The sequence below is a fragment of the Epinephelus lanceolatus genome, chromosome 15 (assembly GCF_041903045.1).
Source record: "Epinephelus lanceolatus isolate andai-2023 chromosome 15, ASM4190304v1, whole genome shotgun sequence".
NCBI lineage: Eukaryota > Metazoa > Chordata > Actinopteri > Perciformes > Serranidae > Epinephelus > Epinephelus lanceolatus.
This window is the reverse complement of record NC_135748.1, coordinates 24,321,070-24,341,386: the sequence shown is the minus strand read 5'-3', so window position 1 is coordinate 24,341,386 and position 20,317 is coordinate 24,321,070. Positions and strand designations below refer to the sequence as shown.

At 40.0% G+C, this 20,317-nt stretch overlaps 2 protein-coding genes across 4 annotated transcripts; one reads left to right on the top strand and one right to left on the bottom strand.

Annotated features, from left to right (window-relative positions):
* Positions 1-622: 622 nt before the first annotated feature.
* cga (glycoprotein hormones, alpha polypeptide) lies at positions 623-3,318 on the bottom strand. The gene is made up of 4 exons (XM_033642187.2): positions 3,167-3,318; positions 2,976-3,087; positions 2,642-2,826; positions 623-913 (listed from the first exon to the last, which is right to left on the bottom strand). Exons 1-4 carry the CDS (start codon positions 3,191-3,193, stop codon positions 839-841), a joined length of 399 nt encoding a protein of 132 aa, XP_033498078.1. The 5' UTR covers positions 3,194-3,318; the 3' UTR covers positions 623-838.
* Positions 3,319-10,496: 7,178 nt separating this feature from the next.
* Positions 10,497-19,596, top strand: LOC117266813 (heterogeneous nuclear ribonucleoprotein Q). 3 transcript variants are annotated; one of them, XM_033642180.2, is made up of 12 exons: positions 10,497-10,655; positions 12,452-12,611; positions 13,595-13,713; positions 14,028-14,135; positions 14,954-15,067; positions 15,384-15,560; positions 15,703-15,838; positions 16,339-16,544; positions 16,670-16,819; positions 16,934-17,055; positions 17,162-17,487; positions 18,061-19,596. In XM_033642180.2, the coding sequence occupies exons 2-12, from the start codon at positions 12,464-12,466 to the stop codon at positions 18,084-18,086; spliced, it is 1,632 nt and encodes a 543-aa protein (XP_033498071.1). In that variant the 5' UTR covers positions 10,497-10,655; positions 12,452-12,463; the 3' UTR covers positions 18,087-19,596. The 3 variants fall into 3 exon arrangements, with proteins under 3 accessions (XP_033498071.1, XP_033498070.1, XP_033498072.1); XM_033642179.2 differs by having other exon boundaries at positions 18,058-19,596; XM_033642181.2 differs by lacking the exon at positions 12,452-12,611 and having other exon boundaries at positions 10,513-10,655; positions 18,058-19,596.
* The last annotated feature ends 721 nt before the right edge of the window (positions 19,597-20,317 follow it).

The following is a 20,317-nucleotide window of genomic DNA, read 5'->3' as shown; positions in this document are numbered from 1 at the left end:
GAGAAGCATTACAAAACTTAAAAAGAGTGACTCCAAAATATTACTGGTCATTGTATAGTTCTTATGACTTCTTGAAATTTTGTATAACCTACAAAATGAAGCTAAATTAATATCCACAAATAAACTGATGGATTTATTCTAAATTTCCACGCACCACCACTGACACAAACTTAAAATTAGATAAACTTTTAATGTCAAAGTGTAAATTCTGAAGCTGTTCTAGAGGGTTTTTTAAATCATATTGAGCCATTTTTATCAGCAAATAAAGTTTGCTCAGTTGTCATGTAATTGTAGAGGATCATATTGCCATAATTTTCCACTTTTTTGAGCATTATAATGACTTCTCTCTGATGTTGGCTTCTATTTCAGTTTGGTTGTTTATTGGCTATTTATATCTGGCTGCCAGTTGTGACTGGAGTCAGATTTGTCCTGGTACAAACCTGTTATTAACCTCAAAGTCCATTTTCACTTTCACACAGTTACTTTTGTGCTTATTACCTACAATGGTCATTTATCCAAAGCAATTTGGTGATTTGCAACATTCACAAAACAGTTGCTCCCAGCACACTCACACCATAATCCAATGCATTTCAGTTTCACACACAATCATGACAATATAACATCTGGGTTGCACATTTTAATTGCTTTTCAGTCTACAGTTACTCCTGTACTACATCTATCTAAATGTAGGCTAAGTACACAGACACATAACCACCACAAAAATATCATCTGGCAACACATGAACATAAACTTTAAAACAGAGAGCTTGTGCAAATTAAAAGAAGCACAGTTTGCCGCCAAGCCAAGTGCTGCAGAATGGTCCTCCGGTTTCTCGTCTTCATATCTTGTGGAAATAGCAGGTGCTGCAGTGGCAGTCTGTGTGGTTTCTCACCCTTATGCCAGCCACCTCTGTCTGAAGGAGGCACAGGTGAGGAGGAAGACACATGAGTGGTTACTGACAGAGTCACATCAGTCTGCAGCAGCACATGCTGTATGGTCAAATGCTGTTTTTAGAAGTGTGAGCAAAGGTGAGTAAAGGTATATGAGTATCTTCAGCTAAATGTTCATCGTAATAACAAACAGGAATCTGTCCAGTATGGCCAGTATGAACAGGAGTGAGGATTGCAGAAAGCAAAACCTGTTTCAGTGATCATTTGGGCACCTGGATATTGTTTTTAAGACAGATTTAGGCAGTTGTGACTTTTTTAACGTATCAAAACTAAAATTACTCATCCTGCAGAACACTGGCCCCTGTGACTGACCAGATGATTCCCAATCTAGAGCCCCTCCAAGAGGCATCTGTGAGATGATCGATGCAGAGAAGAAAAACCAAAGTTCTCTCACACAAATCTGTATCTTTGCTTTTTGTTAAATATTGGGTAATTTCACCTCTTTGGACCTTGAACAGTCACTTGAATGAAACCATCTGAGAAGTTCAAGGGGAATTTTGGTGGAACTGCAAACAACTAATGGATATTTGAAACATATCAAGGACCTCCAAGTAGACACTGATTTTCTGTAACCAAAAAAGGGTGGGGAACCACTGTTTAATTTTTAACAGTGCATTGTAAGCATGTCTGTTATGTTGCACAATATTTTCCTCAGAACTGCAGTGAAGTCGAAATATAAAGTAGCATAACATTGAATTATTTAAAGGTCCAGTGTGTAGGATTTAGGCGCATCTACTGACAGAAATGAATTGTAATATTCCTAACTATATTTTCATTAGTTTATAATTACCTGAAACGAAGAATCACTGTGTTTTGGTACCTTAGAATAAGCCATTTATAACTACATATGGATATGGAACACTGCTCTAGATAGGGTCATAGGGTCATAAGGTCATAGACAGGGTCAGCCACCATAGCTCTCATACACATTTGGCACATGGGAGAGGTTTCAGTTCTACAACCTCACCGCAAGATGCTACTAAATCCTGCACACTCGACTTATTAAAACAATTTTTGTGGCTCTCACATGTTGGTTACAACAGCATAGTAGAATGATAAAATAACTGAAAAAAATAAGAGCTGACTGGACAAAAACTACTTGGGTAAATACACATTTTTACAGCCTGAAGGACTAGTGTATCTATTGATTATCCAGGCCAGTGTCGTCTTTTTGAGTCTTGCATAGAGTCCATTTCTCCCATTTTCTTTCTAGTTGTGCTTCTTGTAGTCTCAGTATGTGTGTCAATATCTCCACTGAAAAAAAAATCTTCCACAATTGTTAGCCATTGGTACTTCATTGGTGCTGTTTCTCTACCCCAGTTCCTAGTGATACTTGCTACTAGCAATATGTTTCCTCAGAGAAAATACTATGTAGTGTACTAAGTATGGTTTCTTACATAGATAAAGCACCAAACAACTGTTAGGAACCTCATATCATAGTATGTGCTAAAGTTCTTTACATACCATTTCCCAAAATACAGCTATTCGATCTTAATGTTAAGTATAAGGGCCTAAAAATTGTACTTAAGTAAATGAACTTAGTTTATTTACACTACTGCTGACCTAACCAGCGCTGGACCAGCCCTGGGCAAGCTCTATTCCCTCCCACACACACACACACACACACACAAATAAATATCATTATTATTATCAGTAGTAGTAGTTGTAGACATGTCGTTGTTTTCCTGTACCTCATAGCTGTGTTTTGCGACACAGCACGTGGCCTCCGAGGTGATGTTCTTCGGGATCGTCATTGTCTTCATGGCCTTGAGAGGCGTTGGATATGCTCTGGAGAAGCAGCAGCCCATACACTGGTAGACCGGACGATCCCTTGAGAAAACACTGTTCTTCCTCAGTGTGCACTCCTCGCAGCCGACTGGAGGAAAGACGATACTATTGATCATGGAGAGCTTGTGATACAGTGCCAGGGACATTTGAGATCTTGAGATTGAGATTAAAAGCATAGTGTATAATCTTTGTGAGTAGAGACAAATAAAAGCAGACGAGAGCACTTAACAGTCTTACTGTTTGGTAAGTCAATGTTGGGGTAAGAATCAGCTATGTAAAGTAGAAAAGACAACAGGAGAAGATTCAGTCCAGCTGATCTCACTGAGCCCATCGTGGTTGCAGCAGTTACCTAATAAAACAGAAAATGGTCAGTCAGAAATCTGTTGGATCAAAGCGTGAGTAAGTCTGAGATAGAAACAGAGTATTACCATGTTGAGAGAGAGTTGACTCTTCATTGTGCCTCTGTGTAGGACAGCTTTTTATTGAGGACGTCCGTCCCGTCATGTCATTTTATACCCATGTCCCTCAGTCTGTGGCCTCTTCCTGAATTAGGTGGAGCCTACCAACTTTATCAATGATCTCAGCGACTATCTGGCCACTTCGTTACCTTTCCCATAATCCCTTTAAAGGACAGAATGATCAGAATAAATCCCGGAAAGTCAAAACATAGTTCTGCAAACATCATTCTTTCATCCTGACTATGAATGCTACGTTTAATCCCTGGGTTTTTGTTACTTGGTAACTTGAGGTTGTTATTATTTGTCATGTCACAGCAAAGGGAGGGTCATTGGTGTTTTTCTGGGACATTTTGTTTTGTAGCAGAAAGACCAATTGTAGACTGTAAGTGGCCTTGAAGTGTTTTTAGAAATTAGGAAGAGTGTCAAAGTGTGATGCTGAAATTTCACTTTTAAAACAATGTCTTCACTCTAGGTATGGAAGAGCATTCAGGACAAAAAAAAATGAGAGGAGGAAGTTTTTTTGATTGTATTGAATTATGAGAGTAAAGTTGAAATGTTGAGAAAAAAGTCAAACTACAACTACTTGCTTTAGCACATGCTACCTCTACAAAATGCATTGTGCAGATGAACTGGTGAAATTGTACAGAATTGGTTTTAGTGACAAGGCTATTATTTCTTTTTTAGGACTTTTAGGAGACTGGGCTGAAATTGCATCTGTTCAAAGGGAGAAACCACAAAAACTTTGGGAAGGGTGGCAGCACTCATGCAAACTGAAATTGCTGGTAATGGACGATGCAATGGTATCCATTGCTACACCTGTGGAGGACTGTATCACAAGACACAATTTGATGAACCAAATGAGTTGACTTTATTCTCAACATATCAACTTTATTTTCAAAATGCGAAATAATAATTAAAAAAAACTTCCCACACCTCCCATTTTTTTTCTTCATGCCTTTCTCCTAATACACCTCAGTACACTAGGTGTCACGGACTTGTTAAAACAGTTGTTGGATCCATTTCTCTCTTTTTAATATCCTTAATATTATTCAGCATTTAAACCGTGGACTTGAAATGTTTTCCTTTGACAATGACAAGATCTGTTTGTTTTCTTTCCATAAAAGAAAAAAACAACACAAAACGTGTAAAATCAAATGTAATTGGGGTAAAATTCCATTGATTTCCAGTCAGAAATACCAAATTTGTGAAGGCTCTGACCCTCCTATCTATTTTGAACATTGATAAATCATTTTAACATGTTTCGAAATTTTAAAAAGAGGTGAAAAATGCAAACCTTCTGTTGTTCAAGCTTCGTAAATGCACAATTTGCTGATTGCCTTTGTCATATATGACTGTAAATTGAGTATTGTTGGATTTTACATCAGACAAAACCTGTCATTTAATGATGTGATGGCCATTTTTTCCACTTTTATTTTGATATTTCATAGACTAAACGATGAAAGGAGCTTAATGTGATATTTAGAGTATAACTACGTTTCAGAGTCTTAGCCGGGATTGCCTGCACACAGCTCACAGCATTGAAGTGACTGAGCAAACAGCTGGCAGCTAACGTTGCTAACAGCGTGAACAGTGCTACCAATAGCAACAGTGCTGACAGAACTAACAGTGTTAACCCAAAGGGGGAACTACAGGGTGATCATTATGCCTCTGGGACAATGCTGTTCTGCCACTGTGTCAGAAGGGACTTATTAGCGGAACGTGGTGATTGGCTAGTCAGTGAGATATACGTGTAGCCAGACTTAAGACGCTCTGAATGTCGTATACAGCTCTCTTAATCAAATTATTTGCAAAACTCTTTACTGAAATGCTGCTGTATGTCTTTGCTTTAAAGAACAAATTTCAATTACAAAAAAATTATGATAACTCAAACTAAACAAAAGTAACAATTAAACATTACAGCAATCATTTATTTTTTGTGTATTCTTTTTACCCATAATTTTACACTACAGTATATCGAGGCAAAGCTCATTTCAGTGCTGTGGCTTCTTGAAAACTGGGGACTTGATGGATGGAAGAAGCTATGAATAATTGGGGATATCTGATCGTTGTTAAGGAGTATCCATCTGCCCGCCTCCGACATCCGAAATGTCAAGGATGAATATGAATTTATTTTGCTTTTCATCTGTCTGTTTACCTAAGCACCCATGTCCTGTGTCCTTGGTTGTGATGGTGATAAATCCTTGGCCTAAGACTCGCAATTCACTAAGTATGGAAGATGTTTTAAATCACACAGATGTTTACATGCTATTTATTTGGCTTTTATCACAGTACTTGTTTTGCCTGATGAAGGTCTAGTACCGAAACGTCGCAAATAAATTTTATATTGCAAGTCAGACAGTGTGTGGGAGTCCTTTTGCAATCACAGTACTTGTAACATGTTAATCCTATTATAAGTGGTATTACATGTCATTCTTGCTGATAATACTGGCTGTGGCATTGTGTGCTATTGCTTTGGCTGTATGGAACATGCAATATCATGAACATCAAACAAAATGTCCTCTAAAATAAATAGAATCAACACACAAAAATTATTTTACTACACTGACCTTCTCTCTATATTTGTGTTCTCTCATTAACCTGCTTAACAGCCTCCTGATTTGTGAAACAAGGAGCGGTGCTGAGTTTCTTATGTTCTGCAGGTAGCTCAGATTCTCTCTTTGTATGCTACATTGATCCGTCTGGATGAGAATGAGAACCACAGAGATGCAGAAAAGCCCCAGGTGCAGAGTAAATTGTGTGGCCTACACGGTCATGGCTCGGTGAAACACTAGTCAGATATATTTTCAGGGGCTCCGGTGTCGGCACTGCCACTGTTGCTGTAGAGGAGGGAGCACGGAGAGGTTAGCAGGTCATGTCTGCACTCAGCCAAGCTCAGTTTAAAGCCAAGGTACTCTGGGTGGCATCGATATGTCAGTGACATCAGACAACAAATGGAGTGATTAGATGAGCTTTGTTTTTTTCTTGGCTGTGAAGCTAATGAGAATATTTAGAGACGCATAAAAGAGAATGATGATTGAAAATGAACATGAAACCCATCAAGTCAGATCATATTTATAATCCTGGCTCCAGTGGCGACCCCAGAGAGTTATCATAGGGGTGGCCATCTGGGGAAAATCTTGGGCTTATCTCATCCTTCACTCAGAGGGTAAGGGGCTCCCAGATGTCATTGTTTTCCCAATTTGCGGACATTTTCAGCTGTTGTTCTTCCTTGAGTTAGCTGCTAACTGGTATAGGCTACTTTTTAAATCTCCCACGGTGGGTTGAATGCATAACATGTCGTCAAAATGTCACACCCATGATCCTCTCCTGCCGGCTGTCCCATTTATACAGATGCCGTTTCAGCAGTGTTACTACCACTGTTCCTAGCTCAGAGGCGAGGCAACTCTGTCCACCCATTCCACAATCATACCTTTTATACAGAACAATGAGGCGTTATAATGACACAATATTGCCGCCTTGAACAGGCAGTGTAAGCCCTGTGATAGTCTGGCGACCTGTTCAGGGTGTACCCCTCCTCTTGCCCAATGACAGCTGGGAATGGCTCCAGCGCCCCAGTGACCATGAACAGCATAAGCAGTTACAGATAATGAAGGAATGAATGAATGAATTTTCAGTAAAGACAGGGTCAAAATTTGCATCAGTGTGGCCTTGGCCCCCCTTGCCATCCCTTGGCACCACCACTGCCTGGCTCAATCCCCAAACTGAAGACTGACTTTAAACAATCATTAAACTGAAGTGTTTTAACTATCCGACAACTCACAGCAGAATGATTTTTGCTTATTTAACACATATTGAATATGATGATTTTATTTTAACGATCCATCTTATATGACGGATCAACACAAACACTTTTTTTTACATTCTTCTGAAATATACATTTTTTTTCTTTAAAGCAAAGCACCATTTTGATCACAGTAACACTTCATGTAAGTAATTTGACATCATGCTTGCAGGCATACACTTCTCCTTAGACAATAGTATATCAATGGTGCATTAGAAAAAGTGAAGTTGTTCAGGAGCCATGTAGTTTTGCTTGGGTTGATGAGTAGCACACAGCGACACTATCTCCCCACAGTGGCATGAGAGGTTCTTAAACCTAAAATCACGTCCTGGAGCTTTCTCCCTGATTATCTTGGAAATACCTCTACAAACATGATGCTGATTTCAGAACCTGGATCGTCATTTGACTTTTTATGGCCAAAAAGAGTTTTGTTTCATAGTTCTAGCAGTTCAAAATCACAAATTCTGCAGACAGAGCTTTGGCTAATACCTGAAAACTTACATACAGCCTCTTTTACAGTCTTGGCACCTGCTGCATATTAGTTTTACAGCGGAATGCAAAACTTTCTGAACCGATTGCTTTGTACTTGAAGATCTGTCTTAGCTGCTAAACGTTTGTTCTCTGAGGAGCATTCACAGTCATAAGCAACAGACTTATTGTAGCGGCATAAATTCCAAACAGACATCATTATGAACTCCACCTGTAGAGTTTGTGGGGGCTCCAACAGTCTGGGGATGATTAGAAAAGGAAGACAAAGCTTACGGCAAAGCTTTTACTAAGCTGGAAGTATTTGTTTAGATAATATTCATTGATTGGTTTTGACAATATTTAATTGTGGTATATTCTTTCTTAATCCTTATGTTACACTTTGCCATTGTTTGTCCTGTGTCATTAAGATGTTTGTGTTTGCTACATTTCCTTGTGAAACATTAAAATCATCCTGTTGCTCTATTCCTCAACAGCTGTGCAAGTTCTTCCTAAAATTATTCCAGCTGTCATCATCCAGCTGTTAGTGCTGTATACCTGTGGGGATTGTTGGAGTCAGTTACCTGCTAAAGTTTTATTATTTCAGCCATGAGCCAAACATTCAGCCCATCAGTCATTTTGGCTATGATGAAAATAGCAGATAGCTCAATTCAGAATTCATACTGTGCATTTTATTGTCACTGCAACACTTGTATTTTAAAGTTGACACATGTAATTTTCACACAATGGCACTGATAATGAGTCATGTGTTAACCTTGGACTGTCCAAATATGTGAACCCAGAAAGTTTGGTTTGGGTGTAGCTTGGGTGTAGTTTGGGTGTAGTTTTTTGACTTGGAATTTTGCAGTTGACACTCACTTTCAACTCAAGGTAAGACATTGAGAACAAATTTATTTTAATTAACCCTTATTTAACCAGGAGAAAAAGCAAGGCCACAGCTATGGTGTCACTAATGGGAGGGAACAAGCTTTGACTTCAAAATTTAAAGTCATTCCCTATTATATTATGTTATATTATATTATATTGTAATGAATTATATTATGTTATATTATGTTATATTATATCATATTGCATTTATCAATGCAACACTACACTATACAAATGCAATAAATGACAGCTACTAGGCCTGCTGTCTACATAAATTACACATGTAGTGCAACATGAATGATTGAAACTTTACCCAGGGGTATCTGACAAATATAACATAGGCTAATTAAGACATTAATGTTAGTTGAATACGCCTGTGAGCACCATTGCTGGTTGCTGGGTGAATGTGTGGCTACTTAACTGCAGGTCACTTAGCTGTGATAGCTAAAATTAGTGGTGATTGATTGATCAGTTTGACCAAAAATATTTGTTTCCACTTGCAATTAGTGACACTTAATAGCAAAATATTGCTCTGCACGTTTTATTACAAATGCAACGTCACTTACTCATCACTGCAGCCTTTAGGATTTGGTGGGTTGGACATCACTGACCATTCTAAGACAACAGCACTGGTATATTTTTTATGCTTTATAGATATAAGGCAATACTGGGCAACCTTCCAGCCTACCTCTGCACCCTTCTGAGTGTCAGCTCTGGTAGTTACCAGCTACGCTCCTCCAGGTGGTTGCTTTTTAATGTACCCCAAGTTTTAGCAGATCTGGGGAAAAGTTTTCATTTTCCTACTGTGCACCATGGACATGGAACAATCTTCAAAAGATGTAAAATTAGAAGCACTTATATCCATGAATGAAGTTAAGGGCATCATAAAGAATATGGTGACAGAGACATGTGCTTGTTTTTCTTGAGAGGTCACTATGTTTCCATAGTTTAATTGTGGATTTTTGTGTTATATGTTGTATTTGTTGCATTTTTTATGTGTTTTGATTGGCTGCTACCTCGGCCAGGTCTCTCTTGTAAAAGAGATTTTCAATCGCAATGGGACTTCCTGGTTAAATAAAGGTTAAATTAATACAATTATGTATTTCCACAAATTGTATTTGTGTGTGTGTGTGTGTGTGTGTGTGTGTGTGTGTGTTCAGTATATATTAGTGCCTTGTCTTGAGAAAAATACACATTGAGATTAAAAATCAATCAAGAGTATCCTGACCAACACAGCAGCACATACAGACATGAGGTTGCAGACATGAAACAAACAATATAACAACAAATAATCTAGTAAAAATGAACCAGATTTTCCCCAGCATACACAGACACAAGTTACGTTTTTTTTAATCTGACCCAGTTTGAAATGCATAGATGATAACTACAACTTTTCTTGCCTAATGTTTCCTAATATTGCAAAAAAACCTTCACAAAATCAGCAAAAATTGCCATAGTTATGCAACACATATAAAGAACTTTTCAAAAGTGCAAACCTTTGCCTCTTGTGTGTCTGTATCTGTATTTGTTGTATCAAATAAACAATCATATAGGCCTATATGCTCTACATACACACACTCTGACATGTATTCTTTTGTTCATGCAGCAGATTAATGTTAAACCAATGAGAAGAGTGACACCGTGTGGTGCAAACTGGGACCTGCGTCACTGCTTCCAGTCAAGCTCTCTGCCTAATACTGTAAGGTATAAAGTACAAGTGTTGGTCTGTTTAGCTCCCACATACTGTACCTAGTTTTACATTTGAATATGTGGGCTGAAATATAATAGCATTTTGTCTGAGACTATCTTTAAAATTATGCTATTAATATGGTGGGGGTAGATTGTGAGTAAATTATTCATAATAGGCTAATTTATTTCATTGTTATTCTAGCTTATTTTAATTCATTATTGTTTACTTTATATTTAGGTTTAGTTCTGGGTTTTGGTCTTTTTTTTGTCTCTGTACCGAGGCGTTTAACTGCTCTATTAGCCAGCATTTGTTTCCGCCACATGAACGGTGCTGTTGTTGTGAAATTACTCATCGATAGTAATTATGATGGATGCTTTGAATGACCTGCTGCTCCTCTGTAAAATGCATACAAGGCAAGCCCGTGCAGGGCTGTCCAAGAAACCCCATCGACGAGACAAAACTCGAGGCGTGAACGTGGCAGCCATTTTACATCATCAAGAGTGAATGACTGAAGCCGGATCAGTGCCGGGAGTTTTACACTTTTTCTGTCTTTTAAATATCACATTTATCTTCCTAAATAATCAACACCATACACGTTGGTGATCCAGCGGCAGGTAGGGCGAATGCTACTGTTTGGTCACGTGATTGTTGCTTAATTGATTGCTAAAAAGTCTGAATCGTGCGGTGCTGTTTCAAACAATGTGGAAACTGGTGGTGGTTGGGAACGAGTTCTCCAGACCGGCTTTTTGAAAATGGACTCTTCCTATATGGCGGCACGTTGACAAACCACGCATCTAGCAGGCTAAAGCTCTAGCTCTCAAGGCCTCGGTGAAGCTAATTAATTGTAAAAGCCATACTTTGTGAATTGGCGAAGCCCTTACCGACAGATGACGTTGTAACAATGGCCTCACTGAAATTCCGTCCGAATTAGCATGCTAGCTTGAGCTAGCCTATTTTGACAGATCATGGAATTGACATGCTCATTGTCATCGTATGCTAACAGCAGCTAGCTGGTAAAACCCAGCTATCTAGCAACAATTTACGGTCATGCCTTACTGCTATATAAACTGACACACTCTTCGCCGTCCACAATACGAAATGCAGATGCATTCATAGGAAATGCACACCAGCTCGTCATGTTATTGTCCCGATGAAGGTCCCAAGTTGGCTTGCTGGCTGTAACATTAGCTGTGCAAACTAGCCCGCTAGCTAGCTAGCTAGCCTCAACGTGTGCGAATCAGACTCTCCCCGCTAAATCTAGCGTTACCATTAACATCGGTTAAAATGAATTATTTCCACAGATTTGTCAACATCACATATTTTAAATCCAAAATGGGTTCGCACGAGGGCTTTCCAGTTACTTTGATGGTTGCAGAAATGTTTTTAACCTCAGAGAAAGCACGTGCTTACCGATATAATGGTATTGATTAACAGACCTATAAAGATATCGGCTGCATGGTGTATTAGAGCTAATATTAGCGAAGGGTAACGGCAGCTAAGTTAACGTTAGGCCAAAACACAAGATTGCCGTCCACGTTTTGCTCAGTCCAGCGGTGCCGGATACAGAAATGTGATCATGGAGCACTTAGATTGCTGTTTGCACAAGTTCGTGCCCCAGTATGTGTCTAAACAAACTACTGGGAGTAATGGTTGGTTACTAAAGTGACGATTGGGGGTACTTTCCGTAGTGACACAGTATGTGCTGCCAAAGTGTCAAAATCAAAATGCAATAGGGTGCATACTTGTTCACTGGTCAGCTACCGGAAACCGGGGCTCACTCTCTGATGGAACACGTGTATCGGCTATCTAGCCTGTGCTGAAGTCAGCAGTGAGAAGGTAAGTTAACATGTAATTTAGAGACCAAAGCGGACAAGGCGTTTACACCAGCAGCCACCAAGAGGACTGTGATACAGGCGTTAGGCACCATTTGCACAAACTTCTCAACCCAGGACAAACCAGACTGGAAAATACTGCCACATGGACACACACCAAGTAGCTTTTACGCGATATCAGTCGATTGATTTCTGTGGGGAATTTGGTATGTGCATTATCTGTCTTGCGTGCAATGTTGAAACATCTGTCAACTGCCTATATACAGGTTTCTGGGCTTCTATCTCATGCAAGCTGAGAGCTGCGAGTGTTATGTCAGGATAGTGAAAAGTCTCCAGACTGTGCAGGAACGCACAACAGTGATAACTTGTTTTGCACACAGTGACACCCCCTGTTTATTGATAATTTGTGCATATATGAATACAAAAGTCACTCTGTATCCAAGATCAGAAATGGTCAAACCATTTTAAATGCTTTTTTAAATTATTTTCCTGACATGCCTGAGACTTTGCACTCTTCTGAATACATCCCAAGTCTTGCCCTTGACCCAGGATTAATTTGGCTCATTGCATTTACACAGATTTCTGGAGACATGGCCACAGAACATATTAATGGAAATGGTCCAGAAGAACCAATGGACACCTCTGCTGCAGTTACCCATTCTGAGCACTTCCAGACTTTATTAGAAGCTGGTTTACCACAGAAAGTTGCTGAAAAACTAGATGAAATTTACATAGCAGGTAAGGCACAATGAATATACTTGCATATTCAAATATGCAATTTTTTTATGTTTATCAACTTCTTGCATGTACTGTCATTTTATCACCTTTTTGAATGGGGGAATTGGGATCATGAAGCAACTTTTTGTGGTTTCCTACCAAAATGGGTACTGCAGTGCTACAAAATATTAAATTACACATTACCAATGTGAAAATGTGTAAATGATTGCAGCATTTGCATTCCCAACATGGTTGCATGATCACTGGTGTCAGGGCGAATGAATTGTCCTCTCCCTGCGAGTGTCTTGGTTAGCCTGTCCAGTCTCTCCATTCATTTCTATTAAGTTTCCCCACATCCCATGAAATTATTGCAGTAGGGATGAGCTGGTGTAAGTATGATATCAGGCACAGCTTAGGTTATCTGTTGCTTTGGTCACATCTTTATCAGTTTGTGTGGAGGGAGCTGCAGTGACAAAGTCTGGGGGTCATTTTAGGACTTGTTTGGTCAGTCAGATCTACAAAAGTACTGCTCTGGCCTTTTCAGCCAGATGGGGCCAAGACAGAAACAATGGCAGCAGCTGTCTGGTGTGTGGCTGCCTGGGACAGGTGACGGCCCCTCCATAGAGAAGAATGCAGCCCGTCTCATTAGAAACTCCCAGCCACAGTATAGAGGGGCACTGGCATATCGAGTTGCACTGTCACATCTGTTGTGATTAGTTCTGCAAAAACTTGCCGGTTTGGAGAGCAAAGTGCAGCCTGACCACTGAATACAGCTCCATTAGATTAGGCTGGTCCCACTCCTTCCTCCAAATTGCAGTGCTCATTACATATCCATTACACAACTTGAAAATATATTTGTCATGCTAAGTGACTCGCATGCAAATGTTTCAGTTGTACTTAAATTTCTGTGCCTGAATGATGACGTAGTAATGCAAAATTTATCAGTCTTCTTTATTAGTAGCTCATTGTTTCTCTCTCTGTCTTTCCCCCTCCTCCTCCTACAGGTTTGGTGTCACACAGTGACTTAGATGATCGAGCGATCGAGGCTCTGAAAGAATTCAACGAAGAAGGTGCTCTGCAAGTCCTTTTGCAATTTAAGGACAGCGACCTCTCACATGTTCAGGTATGCCTGTGGCACTGTTGGTGTATTATTTAGATAACTTGGACCTTTCATTTCTGATGCCTTGATATAAAGTGGATGATTGTCCTATAATGTGCAGTGTGATGTAAAGTGGCACTGTAGAGTTGAATTGTAGTTGCACAATAGCTCTTAGCTGTTACTGATTTTATCTTGAAAGACAGACCTTTTCTATCTTGTGTAACAGCTTACTCATTTTGTGTGAAACCAAGAATCAAACATTGGCCTATTGATACGTTTTATTTACATAATTATTGTTCGATAGTACTTAGTCGTTGTGTTTTTTTTTTCCCTTTCAGAACAAAAGTGCCTTTCTTTGTGGCGTGATGAAGACGTACAGACAGAGAGAGAAACAAGGGACCAAAGTGTCAGACACCAATAAAGGACCAGATGAAGCCAAAATCAAAGTGAGAACTAATTCTCTGTCCAGAAAGTTGTAACTAATTTCATGCTCGGGACAAAATGTGTGAATGCTGATGCGATGCTTTTGAGTGTGAAAATATTTAATCTCTGTAACCAGGATGCTGTTTGAATATGAGACACATTCAAATATGATTTTTTTTGTCCTTTTTTTTGCACACTTTTAATGTGCTTTTTCGCATTTTTAAAAAATTACCTGTAGTTTTTTTTTTTTTTTTTTGTAACAAACATTCTGTAAAACTGGTGTAAAGAAACGGCTCCCACATTTTTCACAGATGTCAATTCAGATTCTGTTACTACCTCCACTGCCAGCTTAACAGCAGAACAGCACTGCTCCTCCATTACTTGTTTGTTTTATCCAGAGTGGCAGAATAATGGTGCAACATTCCCCTCTTGAACAGACTGTATGAAACGGGCTTGTGACTGTTAATTAAACCAGTGGTTCCCAACTGGTCCAGTCACTGGGTCCAGATTTCTCTTTAGTCATAAGTTCAAGATCCACACAGTTTAATATATTCAGCGTCATACTTGAGTTTGATGTTGTCGAGCTGGTTTGCTGTCTCTGTCAAGTAGCTGTCTGTTACTCACTCACTGTGCAGCAGGAAGTGGCATTTCAGAATAAAACCTCTGTGCCAGAAGTTCATTGTGCTTCAAAATAGTGTTTTTACAAACTTGACATGTTCATGAGTCACTTGGAATTAATTCAGAATCAATTTGCAACTGACTTTTGGACCGTGACCTACCGGTTTGGAACCATCAAATTAAACTGTAGCCTTCTTTCTTTTCCATGTTTTCTTGTGATCAGGCTTTGCTGGAGAGGACTGGCTACACACTTGATGTGACAACAGGCCAGAGGAAGTATGGAGGTCCCCCGCCAGAGTCTGCTCACTCAGGGGCACAGCCCACCATCGGTACAGAGGTACAGAACATGCCACCTTGAAGTTGTACTACTCATTGAGCCTGGAGATGCAAGAACGGTGCACTTTTACTTACTCACTCTGTTGAGTTGGTTGTTCTAAGCTGCGGGCTGAGTGCATTCAGGTTTCGTGCGGTGTCCAAATGATGAAACTTTTATTGTCATGCTGTAGTAACCATGGTTACACTGATAGTTTACCGCTAAGAGCTGACTGGATACCTTTTTCCCTAAATACCATCTATGCCTTGTCTTTCCCGCAGATGTCAAGTTAAAGAGCTGCTCTCATGAACCATATTTTCCTCTCCTCTCAACCTGGCAGATATTTGTAGGCAAAATCCCCAGAGATCTCTTTGAGGACGAGCTGGTTCCACTGTTTGAGAAAGCTGGCCCCATCTGGGACTTGCGCCTGATGATGGATCCTCTCAGTGGCCTGAACAGAGGCTACGCCTTTGTCACTTTCTGCACTAAAGAAGCTGCACAGCAGGCTGTCAAATTGGTAGGTTCATTGTACTGCAAGTATGCCCAGATAAAGAGAGGCTCTGATTGAATTGTTAGTTAAAATGCAGACAGAAGAATGAGTCAACAAGGAAGCTATGTTTTTTTTCCTCTCACTTACAATCTCCTACATCCTTCTGCAGTGCAACAACAATGAAATTCGACCGGGTAAACACATCGGCGTGTGCATCTCTGTGGCCAATAATAGACTGTTTGTTGGCTCCATCCCCAAGAGTAAAACAAAAGAGCAGATTGTTGAAGAATTTGCAAAAGTCACAGGTGAGTCAGTAGCAGCCTTTGATTTCTCTTTATGTATAATAGTGTAACATTAATTCAGCAGCTTCATTCCTACATGTTCGTAATATTTATGTTTTGCTTGTCGGACAATTGTGATGAGATTAGCTCTGCGTTTAAGGTTTGTAATATAAGAATCAGTGGGTGAAGCTTTTGACAGTCTGTCTATGTGTCCAAATGATGACCTCATTACTATGCCGGAGTGACTCACGTTACCATGATGGCTTACCGCTAAGATCTGACTGGGCATTTAATGTAGTTAATTCGCTTTTTGACTTAAGACATTTCCTGCACTCAAGGTTAAAGTGAAAATCTTCTTTTCACACTTTTCATAATTAGTTTTTTAATCAAGCTTTTAAATTACAGAATTTATTTTGTTTCTTAATGCAGATTTGTTAGTAGGTCATTGATTTAATGGTGATTTCTGTCGAATAAATCCAGTTAACCCCCTGTTGCCTTTTCTCCTCCTCTCTCTCCTGTTACAGAGGGTCTAAATGATGTCATATTGTACCACCAGCCAGACGACAAGAAGAAAAATCGAGGCTTTTGCTTCCTGGAGTATGAAGACCACAAGACGGCAGCTCAGGCCCGCCGCCGGCTCATGAGCGGCAAGGTGAAGGTGTGGGGCAATGTGGTCACCGTGGAGTGGGCTGATCCCATCGAGGACCCAGACCCAGAGGTCATGGCCAAGGTAAGGCACAGGGCCAGAGGACAGGGACCAGAATAAGTTTCTGACTGTCTCCTGCTGTTGTGTTTGTTCCTTTTTCCTGCAAAAAAAACCCCAAAGAAACCTGAAATCTGTGTTTTCATCACCAGGTCAAGGTGCTGTTTGTGAGGAACTTGGCGAGCACTGTTACAGAAGAGATACTTGAAAAGGCCTTCAGTCAGTTTGGCAAACTGGAGCGGGTGAAAAAATTGAAAGACTATGCCTTCATCCACTTCGAGGAAAGAGATGGTGCTGTGAAGGTATGGATGAAAAAAGCCCTTGACGCTGCACTTCTAAAGAAGATGTTTATTATGAGATTTAACAAGTTTGTTGTGATTTCAGTGGAAACATTTACTTTCATGTTGAATTTACAGGCTTTGGCTGATCTCAACGGCAAAGACCTGGAGGGTGAGCACATTGAAATTGTCTTCGCCAAACCCCCCGACCAGAAGAGGAAAGAGCGCAAAGCCCAGAGACAAGCCGCTAAAACACAAATGTAAGCGCAAACAATGCAGCTCAACCCCGTGACCTTTTAGTCTTGCGGTTATCAAATCTTGATATAAAGCAGGATGATAATGTTGAGTCTGTGTTTCGTCTTTCAGGTATGATGAATACTATTATTACGGGCCTCCCCACATGCCACCACCCACAAGAGGCAGAGGCCGAGGTGGGCGGGGAGGTTATTCGTACCCCCCTGACTATTATGGCTATGAAGACTATTACGATTACTACGGATACGACTACCACAACTATCGGGGCGGCTATGAGGACCCGTACTATGGCTATGACGACTTCCAGGGGTCCGGGAGAGTACGAGGAGCGAGGGGAGGAGTCCGTGGAGGTGCCAGTCAGACCAGGGGCCGTGGTGGCGTCACACCGAGGGGCCGAGTGGGCTTCTCCCAGCGAGGGGGCCCTGGAACAAGCAGAGGTAAATTAGATTTGTCTGTGAGATGCTGTTAGTTTCAAAGTGGGTGACATCATCATTATGCTCTATTGGGGTCTCTTAATATAAGAGAAAATATGACTCGTGCGCTCAGTCTTGGTGTCTGCATATTTTCTGTCTGTGCACAGCTATCAAAACATCCACTTAAGCAAACGACAGGGATGGAAGGGGTGTAGCAGATTAGCAAATGAGTGCAGCTGTAGAGAGGGAAAATTGAGTTGAGTGCAGGTATTGATTGCCTTAAAATGCAGTTTGTAGTAATTATAAGGCTGCACTTAAACTGAAGTTACACCTGCTTATTGGCCTCATAACTAATCCCTGACAGGTGTCATCTTTCAGAGCAGCCAGTCAGTTTGGCAGCAGACAAAGGTCATTGACAACGTACTGTATTTTTAAGGTGGTCAGCCTCGTGGCAAACACTGTCCTCAGTCTGAATTTTGTGGAATTTTATTAGTGTGTCAGCATGCTGATTGATGGGGAATGTTTGCAACACGAGTGTTGGAGTGAAAGAGTCAAAATTCTGTACTAATTTTATGTGTCCTCTCATTGGTCCAGCAGGGAAACGGGGCCGAGGGCGGTCCTGACCTGTCACAGTGGATACTGACTTGATGTGTGGGGTTACACCGTAAGCTGCAATGGATGTTGAAACAAAAAAAAAGAAAAAAAGAGCACGACAAAAAGGTCCAATGATATTCCAGCCTTACAGAAGAAGCATCTTCCCCCTCCCCCCATGTTTTTTTATTTTTATTTGTTTCTGAAACTGCCACCTTAAAAAAAAAGAAAGGAAAAAAAAAAAGAAAAGATGACCGGAGGATTTTAAATACTCGCCACAGCCTCTTTGCCCCAGCCCTGAATTACAGGGCTCTATGTATTGCCCTTACAATCTCCCCCTTCCCTGTCCCTGAACATGCCATTTTTAAATAATTATTGAAAAATTGCACTTTTTAAGTTCGTGGGTTTGAAGTGGCTCAAAGGAGCTTGATGCTATTGTATATTTTTGTGCTAATCGCAATTTTTATTGTCGGAATATCCATGTTCTTAATCGTTTGATCTGGATGTTTGACAGAGAACATTTGCAGGTTTTTAGGGTGTACCCACCTGGCATGGATAAGTCAGGCATTCCAGGAAAGTGGTTCTTTTCAGAACTTGTCTTTAAAGGGTTGGTTGACTACCTCAGTACAGAGGACTAAACTACCCGGCCTGTACTGTAAATAGGGAAACTATATTGATGAAAGCAGGGCTTGTTTTCATACAAAATATGCACAAGAGCTGCAGCGCAAAAACAATGTACTTAATGTAATATAGTCATTTTAGCTGCAGCTCTGACACTGCAAACAGTCAAACTGGGCATGCAAAACAATCTCATATGATGAGTCTGAACAAGCCCTGCTTTTATCCTATTTTGAACTGAATTAGCCGCCTTGCTTCTTCAGAGTATGTAGTTACTGGTTGTATAGTTTTTCGAATAAAATGTTACTTTTGTAAAGGCTTCAACATCAGAGGCATCCAACTGCCTTTGATTAAAAAAATAAACAAAAATAAAGCCCTGCAGTGTCCCTTTTGTGCCACTGAATTATTCCAGTGGGTTTGTTTTTATATTGATACCAATACATTTTCAAACATCAGAATCATGTAAAACAACCTAATCCAATCCTTCATCATGTAAGATCATGTTAATCTTGAGTGATCCCTTCCCAGCTCCGAAGACAGCAACTATGAGAACGATTTTTTCCGAGTTAATCTTGTACGGATGACTGAATTGCCATATTGCCCAGCCAGTGAGCATGTGTGCCTAACGTTAGCTGCTATGATTTGGTGAGGGATCATAGTCATATAGTGGTAGAAGGGATACTGCAGTGAAGGATTTCTATTTCCGGGTATAGCAAAAAGGAAACTGCTCTTCAATCCCAGTTTTCTATACAGTTAACTCCCTCAATAAAATCATAACAACCACCTTTTGAAAAAAAGATGTTAGCAGTTTTAAACTATTGTTGGTGGCCAACAACGTTTTTTGCATTCCTGCAAATAAATTGTTTTATACTGTAAAATGGAGGTGAGTGTAACTTATTTTTGTAATAAAGTTTTTGATTTCTATCTGTGTCTTAGTCTTTGGATAAAATCTTCATGCGGTGCAAATGCTCTGCTTTTAATTGGCTGGTGTTTGATTTAATATGACAACAGGTAGGTTTTTGAAAGGATGTCGATGTAAGTTTCTCTTCATGTGATGGTAATGTCTCAATCTCATTAGTTAAAAATGATGCACTTTGTGTTTCTATTTAAGCCTGGCAGATAAAGGCCTAAAAACGCATCACTGAGAAGTCAAGAATAAAATATAAAACATAATGATCGTTTTATCCAATAAACGGACAGCTGTGTGTTCCTTTAATACCCTAATTAAATGTTACTGATCTAACAACATTTAAAACTGGCTTAGCTCTATAGTGAGTGTTCCTGGAACAGTGATGTGTAAATTGGGTCAATTGTTAGGCTCCCATTTGCATATTAAGTAATGAGTGTGAAACACGGCTGCCTGAAATGATACAGTTTGGACCTTTAAATGTTTTTTATCCATGGAGCTAAGAGAAACTTGGGTCTCCAAGGACTCAGGGTTCTTGAGGGTGTCTGCAGGTCCTTAAAAAGTCATACATTTTACAATTATTAGGCCTTAAATGTCTTTGAATAATCATCCATCTGAATTTGTGAGGTGTTCATTGCCACCAACATTTAATTTAATTTATCCGTCTTGTCTTTGTGCCAAAATGCATTAAACCTAGCACTGAACCTCATACTCTCCCCACTTTGCTGTATACTTGCA

What these genes read in the sequence shown, in the direction of transcription:
- LOC117266813 (XM_033642179.2), top strand. Translation starts at nt 12,464, where the DNA reads ATGGCCACAGAACATATTAATGGAAATGGTCCAGAAGAACCAATGGAC. An exon ending in CAGATGAAGCCAAAATCAAA is followed by an intron (nt 14,136 to 14,953) that starts GTGAGAACTAAT and finishes TCTTGTGATCAG; the next exon opens with GCTTTGCTGGAGAGGACTGG. An exon ending in AAAGAGATGGTGCTGTGAAG is followed by an intron (nt 16,820 to 16,933) that starts GTATGGATGAAA and finishes TTGAATTTACAG; the next exon opens with GCTTTGGCTGATCTCAACGG.
- cga (XM_033642187.2), bottom strand. Translation starts at nt 3,193, where the DNA reads ATGAAGAGTCAACTCTCTCTCAACATG. An exon ending in GTCAACTCTCTCTCAACATG is followed by an intron (nt 3,088 to 3,166) that starts GTAATACTCTGT and finishes CTGTTTTATTAG; the next exon opens with GTAACTGCTGCAACCACGAT. An exon ending in CAACATTGACTTACCAAACA is followed by an intron (nt 2,827 to 2,975) that starts GTAAGACTGTTA and finishes TCTTTCCTCCAG; the next exon opens with TCGGCTGCGAGGAGTGCACA.